The 17,927-nt window shown below is 40.8% G+C and overlaps 1 protein-coding gene across 6 annotated transcripts in view; it reads right to left on the bottom strand.

Annotated features, from left to right (window-relative positions):
* Positions 1-17,927, bottom strand: part of RPS6KA5 (ribosomal protein S6 kinase A5) — a 195,892-nt gene that overhangs the window by 37,761 nt on the left and 140,204 nt on the right. For all 6 annotated transcript variants that reach the window (XM_044924608.2, XM_025295082.3, XM_025295079.3 and 3 more), the window contains 2 exons: positions 7,043-7,126; positions 4,789-4,892 (listed from right to left, as the gene is read on the bottom strand). In XM_044924608.2, coding sequence (XP_044780543.2) covers positions 4,789-4,892; positions 7,043-7,126 — 188 coding nt within the window. The remainder of the gene's footprint in view (positions 1-4,788; positions 4,893-7,042; positions 7,127-17,927) is intronic.

The raw sequence follows: 17,927 nt of genomic DNA, 5'->3' as shown, positions 1-17,927 counted from the left end.
GAGATGCCCACTTATCTGGTCCATCAAGCTGTGGAGTTGGAAGTGCACAGCAATACTCCACCATCAAGTGGAAACAGCAAACACGAGACTGGACTGAGCAGGCGCTGAAGATGCCACGAGGTGCGTGGAGACGCGGCCTAAATGCTCACGGTCCCCCTTCCGGCTCTGCCGCCCTCTCTCCACCAGTCTGCATCTATGGATGGCCACACCAGGAGACCCTGCCGTGGCTGAAAGAGGGACAGAAGACTCAGGTTTGGCTCACAAACAGCTCTGCACGATGTGCAAAGGTGAGCACAAACCTTCCCAGTGGGCAGAATGCTGAGCGGTGCACCTAGTCATTCTCTGCTCTTGGAAGGACAAACGGCCAGTCATGTAATTTTATATTCATTAATGGGTTGTGGCCAACAATTTGGTTGGCCAGGGACTTGGAATATGAGTGGAAAGTTGGTGACAAAGAAATCTACTTGACAGAGGTATCTGGGGGAAATCTTTGTTGACAGACCTCTCTGGGCAAAAATGTGAGGTATTTGTGTTCTATGTGAGTGCTCACTGCAGGATGACCTGAGCAGAGCAGGGTTTTAACAGTCAAATGCATATGCTGGTCTGTCAGCCTCTCTCCCACGAACCCTGTCATCAGCCAGCGGACTCATGGGCAAGGTGGCCATGGAGGCAAGGCTGGAGCAGAGGTCTGGACTCAGCAGCATGATTTCCACTCACCAAGGCTCATCTGGCTTCAGGGCACTGCGTGGAGACCAACACTGAGTACCGTATCTGGCACCGACTCCCAGGGTCATCAGCCAGCCTCTGGTGGCAGGCTGATGACACCAGAGTGTTGTCATTGTAGAAGGGACAGACTTTCACTCTAACTAGAGCAGGCACTACGGATATGGACTGCTTTTCCTACAAGCAATATTTCTGCCAAAACTGTGATCCACAGGCTTAAAAATTCCCTATGCACTGTTTCTGATCAAGGAACTCACTTCATCGCAAAAGAAGTACAGCAATAGACCATGCTCATGGAATTCACTGGTCTTAACCATGTTCTGCAACCTTCTGAGGCAGCTGGCTTGATATCATGGTGGAATGATCATTTGAAGATTCAGTTATCATGCAAGTTAGGGTGGCAAGTTTCTCCAGAAGGCGAAAACCCTCAGAATCTCCATCCAGTATATGGCGCTGTTTCTCTCATAGCCAGGATTCACAGGTCCAGAAATCAAGCAGCAGATACGGGAGTGGGGCTAACTTACTCTTACCCATAGTGATTCACTAGCAAAATGTTTGCTTTCTGTTCCCATGACTTTATGGTCTGCTGGCCTAAAGGTCTTGGCTCCAGGGGAAGTCATGCTTCCTCCAAGAGATTTAACAGTGGCTCCACTGAACTGGACATTAAGATGGCCACCGAGCCACTTCCTCACGCCTCTGAAGCGAGAGGCGGCAGGAGCTGTGACAGCGGCCGGGATGAGCGGCCCTTACTACCAGGGGACGCTGCACTGCTGCTCCACCAGCGAGGCAAGGGAGAGCACGCCTGGGATACAGGAGACGCTTAGGGGCGTCTGCTGCTATCACCATGCCCTGTGATGGGCAACTGAAAACAGCAGCAGCTCAGCGCAGGGCCCACCGGCCCAGATTCTCCGGGAACGAAGGCTGCGGTCACCCCCGGTCTGAGGTACTTGCTGAAGGCCAAGGGAATACAAAGTGGGTGGTGGAAGAAGGCAGTTACAGATACCAGCTATGACCCCAGGTTACAGACTCCACAGACTGGTGACAGAGATCCCGTTTCTATGTAACCATTTACAGAAATGGGGACTTCACTGACAGGAGTATTTCTTCCCTGTTTTGTTATGAATATGTGTGTGTATAAATAGATGTTTGTTTTTTTCCCTGTCTTATTCCTTCACATATACAATAAGATGTGCTGACTTCATACCATAGTATTTAAGTATTTTAAATTTATACTATAGTATTTAAGTTATGGGATTTCAAAGGGAAGAGAGAACATGACCATACCCTTCAAGGACTTTACGTTCTCTTCTGGGGGAGGGGTTAATTGGTTGGCGGTAGAGCCGTATTATGTTAGGTGGAATTACAATCTTGTTATTATCTTTACTTGGAGACCAAGTATAGTTTAAGGAGATGCAAATGGCGGTCAAGGTGATGGGGATGGGCTTGTGATGGTTAACTTCAAGTGTCACTTGACTGGGTCACAGTTGAGAGTAAACATTATTTCTGGGTGTGTCTGAGAAAGTATGTCTGGACAGGACTGGTATTTGAATCCCCTTCCCAATGTGGTGGCACCAGCCGATCCATAGGTGCCTGAACAGAAACAAAAGTAGAGAAGAGGGTCTCGCCCCTTCCGGCCTGCCTGCTCAACCTGGGACACTCGTTTTCTGTGATTCACACCACTGGCTCCTCTCGTTCTAAGGCCGTCACGCTTGGACTAGACTTGCTGCAGCTCCCACAGACCTCCAGCTCTCAGAGGCAGGTCACGGGCCTCTCAGCTGACATAACTGGGTGAGCTAACTCCTTATGATAAATCTTTTACTTATGTGTATGTATATCCCATTGGTACTCTTTCCCTGGAGAGCCCTAATATGGTCAGTAGCTTTATTTTTAGTCATTCCAGGGAGCTTACAGAGCTATCGCATTGAGGTTGGATTTGCATTTCCCTGAAGACTAATGATGTTGGTCACTTTTTTATGTGCTCATCTGCCACTCATATATCTTCTTTGGCAGACTGTTCAAACCTTTTGCCCTTTTAAAAACAATGGAGGGTTTTTCCCTTGAGTTTTGAGAGCTCTTCATGTATTCTGGATACCAGTTCTTTATCAATAGACATAATTTGTAACCCTATCATAGTCTGTGGTTTGTCTTTCCAGCCTCTTGAAAGTTTCACTGGAAAAGCAGAAGCTCTTAATTTTGATAAAGTCTAATTTATCAAATGTGTGCTTTTACAGATTGCATGTTTTGTGCCTTTGCCTAACCCAAGGCCACAAAAATTTTTCTTTCAGAAGTTTTTATAATTTTAGGCCTGTGATCCATTTAAAATTTTTCTATAGCAAGAAGTATTTAGCAGAGATCATTTTTTCCCCCATACAATAGCCAATGGTTCCAGCATCATTTGTTGAAAACCTATCTTTTCTTCACCAAACTGATACTGAACTTCATAAAAGAAAAAATCAGTTACCTAAATTTGTGTGGTTCTACTTCTGGACTCTCTATTCTACTTCATCAGTGATTTGTCTACCTTGATATAAACACTACAGTGTCTTAGTTGCCGTAGCTTATAAGTCTTCAAATCAAATTTGGTCTACTTTTTCAAAGGTGATTTGGCTCTTCTAGGTCCTATGCATTTAGACCCAAGTTGTCAATTTCAACTAAAAAAAAAAAAGCCTGTTGGGATTCTAATTGTGTTGAATCTGTTAGATCAATTTGAAGAGAAATAACATCTTAGGTAAGTAAAGTGAGTAGTTTCCTTCTACATGTCCTTCTCAGTGCTTAACTAATACTTGAAGGATTCCTCCCACAGAGCTCCGGACTTCTCTTTCTGCAGCCTCTTCCTCTCCAGCACTGTGCTCTGCGGACTCCAGCCTCGCCGGCCTTGCTGAGTCGTCATTTCCGTCACAGCTCCACGGCGTTTCCCCGCTGAACTGCAGCCTGCATCCTCTCTTGAGGCCTAAACTCGGAAGTCACAGGGGCTCACCTCGTTTATTTCCCATCTCTCAGCATTCACTGGGCTTCACTGCTGGAGTTCAAAGTCTTCAATACTGTTGTTTCATATATTTTTGCTCATTTAAAAAACTGTTTCAGGAAGGGAAGTAAACCTGGTCCCTGTTATTCCATCGTGGTAATTGGTGGAAGTCTCAATGGTTAATGTCAAATCTGTTCTCAAAGTTACAAAATTCAAGTAAAAACTGGACAAAAACATAACAAGTAATCAGTATACTGCTTTATCATGCTTCATTTATTTGTTCATTAACTCATTTCATTCCAAAAACATTCACTGAATTCTGCGTGGTGAGCCCTCCAAGCGCACATGGTGAGGACCAAAGCCAGAGTCGCCCCGGCTCTCAGAGCTCACAATCCAGTGGGAGAGACACACTCGTCAAATAATACAAACAAAAACGCAGCGCTGCACTTGTGCTAACTGCTCTGAAGGAAAGGAACAGAATAAGCTATGATGACCTACAAGACGGTGACCTCAGGGTATTTGTTTCTACTGGGCTTATATCCATGATCTGAAAAATAGCTACTGCTTCTTTATGTTGAAGTCACAAAGAAATTACATGATGTATACACTGGGAAAAAGTACCCAGCAAATAAACACTAAGTTGTGTTCTCTGGTGGCTCAGAGGGTAAAGCGTCTGCCTGCAATGCGGGAGACCCGGCTTCAATCTCCTGGAGAAGGAAATGGCAACCCACTCCAGTATTCTTGCCTGGAGAATCCCATGGACGGAGGAGCCTGGTAGGCTACAGTCCACAGGGTCGCAAAGAGCTGGACACGACTGAGCGACTTCACTTTCCTTTTTTTCTTAAGACAATATGGTAAATGCTTTGGAGCACACAAAGTTACAACACTATGAAAAGTAAGATCTAACTGGGCATCTAAAATATAAAGAGATATAAAGGTTATAAAGCTACATCCTATGGAAATATAATTGGCAATTTACTGTTATACACCATTTTTGTCTATGCCATTAAAAAAATTATTTTTTCTATCAGCCACATTGCAGAAGTTTGATCAGGTCCTTAGAGAAAACAACACATTTATTTTATTTTGTCAGGTCTTACCTAGATATCTCAGCTTGGGAGTTCTTCTCGCCATCAACAGTGAACGGAGATGCTCCAGTTAGTAATTCATACATTAGAACACCTAAACTCCACCAGTCAACTGCCTATAAAATAACAGACATTTCGTTTTCTTGAATATTAACTAATTATATCTTATAAAAAAGAAAAATGAACAAAATAAAGCTATATAAAGTTACTCAGTTATATATATATATGTGTGTGTATATACACACACACACACACATATATACACATTCTTTCCAACACTCTTTTCCATTTCCATCTATCACAGGGCCGCACTGCACGCAGTTCCCTGTGCTGTGCAGGAGGACGTTGCTGTCATCCAGTCTACACGTGCCAGTTGGCATCTGCTAACCCCAAACTCCCAATCTGTCCTCTCCGTCTCCCTCAAAAATTTTCTTAAAAGTGAAATTTAAAAATTTTAACTAAGCAAAATCTTTAGACTTTTGATAATAGGACGAAAAAGTATTAATCAGCATTTTTGTTGATTATTCAGTTCTGATAAATATTAAATTTCTTAAAGTCAAAGAATGAAAATGAAAATAACCCATCAAAAGGAGTTACTTTTTCATAACCACCTAAATCAATTCCTCTTACGGGACACATCACATAAATCTAACAGTCTTTAGTTTGTGGGAGGAATGGAAAGGCTGAAAATAATATAAAATGTGGTCTACTTTAGAAAACAATTTATAAAACCAGTTAACTGAGAGCATAACAAATTATATATTTAATTTACATATAGCAATTTATATATATATTTACTAAATTTAAAGAATCTTGATATATTGAAAATTAGTTCTTTGACAATTAGGCAAATCAAGCTCAATAACTGCTGAATATATGAGCTGACACCAATGAGAAATTAACTGAAGCTAAAATTTTAAACTCTGCTTCCAAATTTCAGGGCCAAGGTTTCAGAGAGATGATGTAAAACTGGTGAGCCCAGAGTTATTTTAAAAAAAATATGTAACAATAACATATAAACCAAATCTCAGTTGTTTTATTTAGACAAGCAGTTTTACTGTCATCTGAGTCAGGATCCATGCTTTTAAATACATGACAGGTCATTACCAAGGTGACCACTGATTCTCCACCCTTAAGACATTCCCACCGTATATGTGAGATTTTGAAAGGGAATGAGGAAGATGGGGAGATGAGGAGTGAAAAATACAGAATTCTTTATTTTGAGAATGTTATTAATAAAGCAAAAGTGTTACGAAGGAACTGAACAAATGTAACAAATCTGTACCCTTTAATCCAAGACTTTGTGCTTATTCGTGTCCGACTCTTTGCGACCCTCTGGACTGCAGCCTGCCAGGCTCCCCTGTCCATGAGACTTTTCAGGCAAAATGCTGGAGTGGGTTGCCATTACAGGAAGAAAAAATATCTGACCTAGATTTTAAAACTACTCAGAATGCCTCATCTACAGTTTTCACTCTGCACATTCAAAGGGAAGCAAGGAGGGTAAAAAAAACCAAGTCTTTTCTTAGATGGCTTAGGAAAACAAACTTAGACCATCCTGAATGCAAAGCTGCATGACTCCAGCGGGAACAGGAGGGACTGTTTGGGCGCCCATGACCCCCTGCACTGCGCTGTGGCTCAGCTGTGCCCTAGAAGGCCAGATCACGTGCAACCAAAGTGATTGTTATTTTAATCAGGGTTACAACTGATGCTTTGCTCAAGACATGACACAATGGAAATAACAGAGAAATTATTATTTTAAGAATTAGTCAATTTTGTGGTTTCCCTTAACAAGAGTATTACTCTCTAAAACAAAAAATTATCCTCATCAACAAAACTTGGAAATAAAGGGAAATCTAGAATGTCTTAAACTTTCTATTATCTTTTTCCTCCAAAATTCTAGATATCATAATATGCTTGTGTATGCAAAGGAAAGGGGAAAAAAAAGGAAACACCAGAAGAGCCCAAGTTACTAAGTAGGTTCTTTTTGTATGTGTGTGTGCAGCAGAGTTTTCCTGAAGTATAAAAAGGACAGAGAAAGCCTCTGACACAGACATCAGAAGAGAGAGTGCCCCACTCACTGGCCTTATGTACTTGTTATCTTAAGACAATATTGTGGGCGTGGATCTGGTAAGACCTTCCAATTGTTAGTCCTAATCTTGTCAACTGAAGACATCTGTTGTGGGAGTGGGTCTAGTATAAGTATAAGTAGGATTCTTATTATACATTTTATGGAGATACATCAGGAAGTGTCAAAAACAGAACATACCTTGTCATGTCCTGAGTCTCCCCCTCTGACAATATCTGGTGCCATGTATTCAATGGTTCCACAAAAGGAATATGCTCTTTCAGCCTTAAAACAATCAAAGAAAAAGAGATTTAATTTTAAGCTAGTATGAAAACTGACAAAAAGAGTTAACACCACATGGCAATGCCAAGACATGCCACAGCAGCAGAGCAGCGGCAGAACCTACCGACAGACTCTTCTCACCAGGACACGCCGGTGTGCACACATCTGTATACTGGGTTGGCCAAAAGCTCGTTCAGGTTTTTGGGTTACTCTCTTACAGAAAAATCCAAACAAACGTTTTGGCCACCCCAACGGTACGGGGTCAATGGGTAACCCTTTTAAACCCTGAAACCCTGCTATCATTCATTAATCCACCCAACCATGAAGCCACTCACTCACTCTTCTTGTCTGTACATGTATATATTCCAATCACTGATTTTTTACAACTGTTCTCATAAGAAGACAAAAAGCCCTAGAAGGGGAACTGTATGGACGTAGCTATATGCTCAGACACTGTCATGTCCGACTCTTTGCGACCCTGTGGACTACAGCCCACCAGGCTTCTCTGTTCGTGGGATTCTCCAGGCAAGGATACTGAAGTGGTTTGCCATTTCCTTCTCCAGGGGATCTTCTCGACCCAGGGGCTGAACCCATGTCTCTTATGTCTCCTACATTGGAAGGCCGATTCTTCACCATTAACACCAAAACTTTTAGTATGAATGACTTTATTTCCAGATCAGCAAGACTGGAAAAACACTGGGAACCTTAAGGGAAAAGGAAGATCAAATGCTAAGAAGGGAAAACGGGAACCCAAAGATGGAAAAGGGTGTAAAGAAGTTTTCAGATCTTATCATCATGTTTCAGTCTGGCACTGTCAACGCTGGGTTCAGTGCTGATGAGCAGAGCTGTCCTAAAAGAATCAGATCAGATCATATCAGTCGCTCAGTCGTGTCCGACTCTTTGTGACCCCATGAATCGCAGCACGCCAGGCCTCCCTGTCCATCACCAACTCCCGGAGTTCACTCAGACTCACGCCCATCAAGTCAGTGATGCCATCCAGCCATCTCATCCTCTGTCGTCCCCTTCTCATCCTGCCCCCAATCCCTCCCAGCATCAGAGTCTTTGCCAATGAGTCAACTCTTTGCATGAGGTGGCCAAAGTACTGGAGTTTCAGCTTTAGCATCATTCCTTCCAAAGAAATCCCAGGGTTGATCTCCTTCAGAATGGACTGGTTGGATCTCCTTGCGGTCCAAGAGACTCTCAAGAGTCTTCTCCAGCACCACAGTTCAAAAGCATCAATTCTTCAGTGCTCAGCCTTCTTCACAGTCCAACTCTCACGTCCAAACATGACCACAGGAAAAACCATAGCCTTGACTAGATGAACCTTTGTTGGCAAAGTAATGTCTCTGCTTTTGAATATGCTATCTAGGTTGGTCATAACTTTCCTTCCAAGGAATCAGTGTCTTTTAATTTCATGGCTGCAGTCACCATCTGTAGTGATTTTGGAGCCCAGAAAAATAAAGTCTGACACTGTTTCCACTGTTTCCCCATCTATTTCCCATGAAGTGGTGGGATCGGATGCCATGATCTTCATTTTCTGAATGTTGAGCTTGAAGCCAACTTTTTCTCTCTCCACTTTCACTTTCATCAAGAGGCTTTTAGTTCCTCTTCACTTTCTGCCATAAGGGTGGTGTCATCTGCATATCTGAGGTTATTGATATTTCTCCCGGCAATCTTGATTCCGGCTTGTGTTTCTTCCAGTCCAGCGTTTCTCATGATGTACTCTGCATATAAGTATACTGTCTCTTAAAGGCAGTTGTTTCTCTTTTGTAGGGCTAATTTAATATATCAACTTGAATATAAATTTTTAAAAAATCAAGTAATTAAAAAAATGACCAACTGGATCATATCTTAGTGTAATAAAGGAGAAAAATATCTGAATTCTTATGCAGATATATTACATAGGGGAAAAATAATTCTTCTTTAATAATATACATTCATTTAGCTACATCTGAAATTTTAAAGGCACTTCAGTTCAGTTCAGTTTAGTCGCTCAGTCATGTCCAACTCTCTACCACCCCACGGCCCACCATGCTCCTCCGTCCATGGGATTTTCCAGGCAAGAGTACTCGAGTGGGTTGCCACTGCCTTCTCTGCAGGCCTCCCTATCCATCACCAACTCCCGGAGTTTACTCAAACTCATGTCCATTGAGTCAGTGATGCCATCCAACCATCTCATTCTCTGTCATCCCCTTTTCCTCCTGCCTTCAATCTTTCCCAGTAGCAGGGTCTTTTCTAATGAGTCGGTTCTTTGCATCAGGTGTCCAAAGTACTGAGAGTTTCAGCTTCAACGTCAGTCTTTCCAATGAATATTCAGGACTGATTTCCTTTAGGATGGACTGGTTGGATCTCCTTGCTGTCCAAGGGACTCGCAAGAGTCTTCTCTAACACCACTGTTTAAAAGCATCAATTCTTTGGCACTCTGCTTTCTTTATAGTCCAACTCTCACATCCATACATGACTATTGGAAAAACCATAGCTTTGACTAGACGGACCTTTGTTGGCAAAGTAATGTCTCTGCTTTTTAATATTCTGTCTAGGTTGGTCATAACTTTCCTTCCAAGGAGCAACCGTCTTTTAATTTCATGGCTGCAGTCACCATTTGCAGTGATTTTGGAGCCCCAAAAAATAAAGTCAGCCACTGTTTCCAATGTTTCCCCATCTATTTGCCATGAAGTGATGGGACTGGATGCCATGATCTTAGTTTTCTGAATGTTGAGTTTTAAGCCAACTTTTTCACTCTCCTCTTTCACTTTCATCAAGCGGCTCTTTAGTTCTTCACTTTTTGCCATAAGGGTGGTGTCATCTGCATATCTGAGATTACTGATATTTCTCCCAGCAATTTTGATTCCAGTTTGTGTTTCATCCAGCCCAGCGTTTCTTATGATGTACTCTGCATGTAAGTTAAATAAGCAGGGTGACAATATACAGCCTTGACATATTCCTTCCCTGATTTGGAACCAGTCTGATGTTCCATGTCCAGTTCTAACTGTTGTTACCAGGGTTACACGTGGGAGTCATTAAAATACATTACAAAACCATTTTAGAGAAAGTTTTCCAATTTACACTCTATTTTTCTACCACCAGCAAGGTTCCGTCTTCTTACTTACCAATTTTAAATGTAAAGAACACTATCCTAGTAATATGATGGAAGTGGCTCTTGTTGTTTAGTTGCTGAGTCATGTCCAACTCTTTGCAAGCCCATGGGCTGCAGCCCACCAGGTTCTCTGTCCATGGGATTTCCCAGGCAAGAATCTGGAGTGGGTTGCCATTTCCTTCTCCAGGGGATTTTCCTGACCCAGGGATTGAACCTGCATCTCCTGCATTGCAGGAGGACTGTTTACTACTGAGACATCTGGGAAGCTCCCATACAGAAGTGATAGAAATTCCCAATTTTATTGGCTGAACAATTAAGCTCAGAGATAATGACTGTAATGAATTTATTTAAACCGTGTGATAACAAATGTATTGAAACTACTTAATTTTGATACATATAGGTCAATAATTTTATATAAATAAAAATAATTGTATAATTTTATATGGTTTATGGCTCATTTCTTTTTATGTAATACATATACTGAAAGATTACTATTCCCCAAAAAACTAAAAGAAATAATTCAGTTATACTTAGATGTGGAGAAGATTTTCTTGTTAGCTGGCAGAATAAAATCTCACTGAACAGCTAATATAAACCAGACATCAAATGTCATTATCTCTCTGCTTCATCACTTCAGTACCAAATACTAATTTCATAACAAACTACTAGAAAGATTAAAGAGTAAAGCTAGACAAAACTGATTTCATATAAATTTGAGTATAAACAGTGATGAATTGGAAACATTTTGTTAGATATGCTTAGACTGGAGAAAGTTTGCATTAGGAGGCATTCGTCTCCTCACTGAATTATTAAAAACCAAATACTACAAAATTACTTTTAAAAAAACCCCAAACTTCATAAAAATAAATACAGTGTTTCCATTGATAGTTTGCTGTTGTTCAGTTGCTCAGTCATGTCCAACTCTTTGCAACCCCATGGACTGTGGCACCCCAGACCTCCCTGTCCCTCACGATCTCCTGGAGTTTGCCCAAGTTCATGTCCACTGCATTGGTGATGCCATCCAACCATCTCATCCTCTGTCACCCCCTTCTCCTGCCTTCAACCTTTCCCAGCATCAGGGTCTTTTCCAATGAGTCGGCTCTGTGCATCAGGTGGTCAAAGTATTGGAGTTTCAGCTTCAGCATCTGTTCTTCCAATGAAAATTCAGGGTTGATTTCCTTTAGGATTGACTGGTTTGATCTCCTTGCTATCCAAGGGACTGTCAAGAGTCTTTTCCAGCACCACAATTTGGAAGCATTAATTCTTTGGCACTCAGTCTTCTTTATGGTCCAACTCTCACATCTGCACATGACTACTGGAAAAACCATAGCTTTGAGTATATGGACCTTTGTCAGCAAAGTGACATCTTTACTTTTTAATATGCTGTCTAGATTTGTCATAGCTTTCCTTCCAAGAAGCAAGTATCTTCTAATTTCATGACTGCAATCAGTATCTGCAGTGATTTTGGAGCCCAAGAAGGGAAAATCTGTCACTACTTCCACTTTTTCCCCTTCTATTTGCCATGAAGTAATGGGACCGGATGCTACGATCTTAGTTTTTTGAATGCTGAGTTTTAAGTCGGCCTCTTCACTCTCATCAAGAAGCTCTTTAGTTCCTTTTCGCTTCTGGCCATTAGGGTGACATCATTTATATATCTGAGGTTGTTGATATTTCTATAATATATATGAATATATATTTATACAATAATATATTATTAAATAGGTAATATATTATTTATTATGCAATAGCCCTTTTTGGAATATTAAGCAAAAATCATCATATAGCTGACAAAAATAAACAAGTAAAAACTACTAAGTCAGAGTATTTATCATTTAATCTCATCTCTTGTTTTGCAAATTCCAGTAAACTGTTTAATTAATTACTTTTTAAGTTGAAGTTAGTTGGTCCGCAATGTTTCAGGTGTACAGCAAAGTACATATATTCGTATATATATGGGTTTCTCTGGTGGCTCCCTGGTAAAGATTCTGACTGCCAATGCAGGCAATGTAGGTTCAACCCCTGGGTTGGGAAGATCCCCTGGAGAAGGAAATGGCAACCCATTCCAGTATTCTTGCCTGGGAAATCCCATGGACAGAAGAGCCTGTGAGGTACAGTCCATGGGGTCGCAAGAGTCGGTCACAGCTTAGGGACTAGATGATAACACTCATGTTACAAACCATTCTGGAACTATGTATATTTTAAGTATGCGATAATGTTTACATTTTACAACTTAAAGTTATAGAAATCTGTACTCTTCTACAAAATGCTAGATATTCATCAGTTTCATGTAAAATGAGTGTGAAACATATGGATCTTATGATTACTGTGGGAAAGATCTGATAGTCACCACCACTTTCCATGTCTGTTTTTTTTCCTTCTTTATCTGACAATGAGAACTATGCCATAATGTAGCTCAGTTCTCCAATGTCTTGACATACAGGAATCTCAGAACCACATTAAACCCTCAAAGGTATTTCTTCTATCTTCTTCATTAGATTTCTGAGCTCTTTTAAAATTCACTTTAGCTATTTTTGAGGGGGTGGGGGATGTAGGTAGTGTCTACACTAATAATTAAGAGATAATTATTTATTTTATAAAAATTCAAAGAGACATAAAAATTAAGCTTAAGTAATGAGAACTTCCAGTCCCTGAGGAATAATGGTAAACAAAGATAAAACATTTCTTAAGTCTCTCTGTTACTTTGAAACATTGCCATTTTAGCCCTTGCAATTCTGTATCTGCTTTCTCTTTGTCTGTTCCAAATGGAAGTCTTACTCCCTCCAGGTTCAAGCTTCTAATGTGTCAGTCTGAATTTCCTAAGACTATCTTTCATTGTAAAAAAAAAAAAGAAAAAAAAAGCCCCAATTTTACTTTTGAATTTGTCTTTATCTACCTAGGAAGGTGCTTATTATATATGCCCAGAAATTAAACTGATGAAGTGTGATAGGGGAATGTCTCTGGTAGGGGCAAAAAGATTTCAAGGTAATATGTTGTGAACTATTTTATAAAAAGGCTAGGATAGTATAGCTAAATTGTATTAAGATTACTGTTTATTTACTTAAAAATCAACATTTTTCTCAAGGAGAAAGGCAATCAGCCTATCCAGCATTTAAGTTCACACTACTTTATAAGCAACTTTAGTATGAAAGCTACTACAGGGTTAAGACTGTGAAGGCGAATTTAACTGACGTGAGAACACCAAGCAGTGTGGGCACCACCCTGCACATAACACGGAGCATTGCTGGGTTTCAATAACAGCTGATCAAGGAGGCTTCACTGTGCCTGAGAGAAGGATCAGATGACACTGGACAAAGACTGGTTTCCTTCTAAGGAAGACTCCAACAGGGACTCAACTGTCAGATTCTCAGGTATTTCTCAGTAAACAGTAGATGAAATCCTGCCTAGTTTTTATTTGCCAATGTTTTATCTTGATCTTATCTGCTTATAATAGATAAATTCGTGAGTTAAATATACAGTTACCAGAGAAAATCTTATTCCCCCATGCTCTCTTTTTTTCCCATCTGAATTTCGATACATCTCCTCACAAGGAGTATATGTAGAAATGTTGCACTTTTAAGAAGAAACATTGCATTGCTAATCCTCCAAGTCTCTGCTCACAAGACAGACAGGGGAAGCCCCAGTGCCAGCCACGACTGCGGGTGCTGAGAGCCAAGGGCAGCGCAGGAGGCGGGCTGCAGCAGCAGAGGGAGGGACGGGAGGCGTTCCAGACCTCCAGTCAGATGCCTGAACTTCAGTACTTTTATGCGGACAAAAGAGGAGGCCGTTGGCTCAGATGAAATGGACTGCAATCACCACTCCTGTGTAAACCTTGGAATTTAAGAAAGCTGAAACCTCAGTGCAAGCAAAGTCTAGAAAAAAAAAAATTCATCCAGCAGCACAGGTTTGTTTCTGTCTGAGCCCTAAGTTTAAAAACAAACAAATAAGTGTTCTTCTGCTTAAATCCCGAGGCTTGTGCTTCTTATAGATTTGGGACCTATATTTATTCTTTCCCCCTAGAACGGGAAATAGATTCAAGGGATTAGATGTGATAGAGTGCCTAAAGAACTATGGACAGAGGTTGATGGCATTGTACAGGAGGCAGGAATCAAGACCATCCCCAAGAAAAAGAAATGCAAAAAGGCAAAATGGTTGTCTGAGAAGGCCTTACAAATAGCTTTGAAAAGAAGAGAAGCGAAAAGGAAAGATATATCCATTTGAATGCAGAGTTCAAAAGAATAGCAAGGAGAGATAAGAAAGCCTTCCTCTATGACCAGTGCAAAGAAATAGAGGAAAACAACAGAATGGGAAAGACTAGAGATCTCTTCAAGACAATCAGAGATACCAAGGGAACATTTTATGCAAAGATGGCTCAATAAAGGACAGAAACAGTATGGACCTAACAGAAGCAGAAGATATTAAGAAGAAGTGGCAAGAATACACAGAAGAACTATACAAAAATGATCTTTATGACCCAGATAACCACGATGGTGTGATCACTCACCTAGAGCCAGACATCCTGGAATGTGAAGTCAAGTGGCCTTAGGAAGCATCACTATGAGCAAAGCTAGTGGAGATGATGGAATTCCAGTTGAGCTATTTCAAATCCTAAAAGATGATGTTGTGAAAGTGCCGCACTCAATATGCCAGCAAATTTGGAAAACTCAGCAGTGGCCACAGGACCGGAAAAGGTCAGTTTTCATTCCAATCCCAAAGAAAGGCAATGCCAAACAATGTTCAAACTATTATACAACTGCACTCATCTCACACGCTAGCAAAGTAATGCTCAAAATTCTCCAACCCAGGCTTCAACAGTACATGAACCGAGAACTTCCAGATGTTCAAGCTGGATTTAGAAATGCAGAACCACCAGAGATCAAATTGCCAACATCCGTTGGATCATGGAAAAAGCAAGAGAGTTCCAAAAAAACATCTACTTCTGCTTTATTGATTATGCCAAAGCCTTTGACTGTGTGGATCACAACAAACTGTGGCAAATTCTTAAAGAGATGGGAATACCAGACCACCTGACCTGCCTCCTGAGGAATCTGTATGCAGGTCAGGAAGTAACAGTTAGAACTGGACATGGAACAACAGACTGGTTCCAAATAGGAAAAGGAGTACGTCAAGGCTGTATATTGTCATCCTGCTTATTTAACTTGTATGCAAAGTACATCATGTGAAAGTCCAGGCTGGATGAAGCACAAGCTAGAATCAAGATTGCTGGGAGAAATATCAATAACCTCAGATATGCAGATGACACCACCCTTATGGCAGAAAGTGAAGAGGAACTAAAAAGCCTCTTGATGAAAGTGAAAGAGGAGTGTGAAAAAGTTAGCTTAAAACTCAGCATTAAGAAAACTAAGATAATGACATCTGGTCCCATCACTCTATGGTAAATAGATGGGGAAACAACGGAAATGGTGAGAGACTTTATTTATTTGGGCCCCAAAATCACTGCAGATGGTGACTGCAGCCATGAAATTTCCTTGGAACAAAAGTTACGACCAACCTAGACAGCATATTAAAAAGCAGAGACGTTACTTTGCCAACAAAGGTCCGTCTAGTCAAGGCTATGGTTTTTCCAGGGGTCATGTATGGATGTAAGGGTTGGACCATAAAGAAAGCTGAGTGCTGAAGAATTGATGCTTTTGAACTGAGGTGTTGGAGAAGACTCTTGAGAGTGTCTTGGACTGCAAGGAGATCCAACCAGTGCAACCTAAAGGAAATCAGTCCTGAATATTCATTGGAAGGACTGATGCTGAAGCTGAATTCACCTCCAATACTTTGGCCACCTGATGCAAAGAACTGACTCATTAGAAAAGACCCTGATGCTAGGAAAGATTGAAGGCGGGAGGAGAAGGGGACGACAGAGGATGAGATGACTGGATGGCATCACCGACTCAATGGACACGAGTTTGAGTAAACTCTGGGAGTTGGCGATGGACAGGGAGGCCTGGCGTGCTGCAGTCCATGGGGTCACAAAGAGTCAGACACGACTGAGTGACTGAACTGAACTGACTGAACTGAACTGAGGACAGAAAAGTGCAGAATATGGTCCCGTGTGGTGATGCTCTAGAAAACATGACAGAACCAGAGGAATCCCCACAACTTAGCTGCCTCGGGACTCACATAAATAAAGCCCTGGAATGTCTCAAAGCTACATATTAGTGAACTACTAGACTGTGTAAATAAAACATAAGGGTTACTTGAAACACTAGAATAATAATCTAGAAAACACCAGTAATGTGGTAAAAGATGAAAGACATAAGGAAAGGAAAGTATCTGTAAAACAATACAGCAGCACAGAAAAAACTAGAAACATGTGAAAACTAACACAGTAGATGCACAGCCGGAAAATACAATAAAAACAGACAGACTGAACAGAGGAGACAAAGTGCAAGAGAGTCTGTAAAGTAGAGACATATTTGAGAAAATTATCCTGAATGCTGCAAGAGTCCCAAGCAGACTAAATAAAAATACATACATGGGTGGCAAATTTCTATCCTGAGTGGTGGTTATAAGAGGGTTTGCCTTATAATAATAATAGTTCACTAAGCTATACTTTTGTTGTTTTGGTATGTATTTTATTTTACAATAAAAAGTTACCAAAAACAGAAACCTAGTCTATTTTTAGTATGTTTATATTCAGCTAAATTATCACTCAATATGCAGGGCAAAATAAAGGCATTTTGATTGAACTGACTTAGCAGCAGCAGCGAGACAAAGACAGAGTTCACTATTTAGTCATCCTTGTTAAAAAGACATTTAAGGATGGGCTTCAGAACTAAACTGAACTCACAAGAAGAGTAAAATGTAAAAAGCAACAGTGAGCAGAAACAATGGGTAAAAAATGTGAGAAAATCTAAACAAGTTTTGAATTTATAAAAAGAAAATAATAATTATACAAATAATAATTATTAACAAAGGGAAATAATTAGCATGGGGAAATATAACACAGGAGAGACTAAAGTAGTAAGTAACAATATGTAAAATCATATGGATAACTGAAGCTACAACATTCTAATGTTCTTGTAGTGGTCGTGACCATCGCAGACACAATGGCTCCTTTCAGACTGTAAGTCAGCACACAAGCACGCTTTGTTTTACTGTGCTTTGCTTTTCTGTGTCTCAGAGACACTGGGCTTCTTACAGAGTGAAGCCTGTGGTACCCTGGACAAGCCAGGCCGTTGGCCCCGTTTTTCCAACAGCAGGTGGCTCACTTCTCATCTCTGTGTCACAGTTTGGTAATTCTTGCGATATTTCCAACTTTTTCATTATCGTTACGTTTCTTACGGTAGTCTGTGATCAGTGAGTGATCTTTGATGATGTTACTCTTGTAATTGTTTTGGGGTGCCAAGAACTGGGCTCATATAAAACAAGCAAACTTAATCAATAAATGTTATATGTGATCTGACGCCAACTGGCTGTTCCCACATCTCTCATCTTTATCTCAGACCCTTCATTCCCTGAGACACAACAATATTGAAATTAGGCCAATTAGTAATTGTGCAGTGTCCTCTAAGGGTTCAAGTGAAAGGAAAAGTCATGAGGCTCTCACTTTAAATGAAAAGCCAGAAATAATTAAGCTCAGCAAGGAAGGCATGTCAAAGGCCTAGAAGGTCAAAACACAGGCCTCTTGCATGAAATAGTTGGCCAAGTTGTGAATGCAAAGGAAAAGTTCTTGAAGGAAATTAAGAGTGCTGCTCC

Source organism: Bubalus bubalis, chromosome 11, assembly GCF_019923935.1.
Source record: "Bubalus bubalis isolate 160015118507 breed Murrah chromosome 11, NDDB_SH_1, whole genome shotgun sequence".
Lineage (NCBI taxonomy): Eukaryota > Metazoa > Chordata > Mammalia > Artiodactyla > Bovidae > Bubalus > Bubalus bubalis.
The sequence above is the reverse complement of the archived record's forward strand: the minus strand, read 5'-3'. Positions and strand labels throughout refer to the sequence as shown.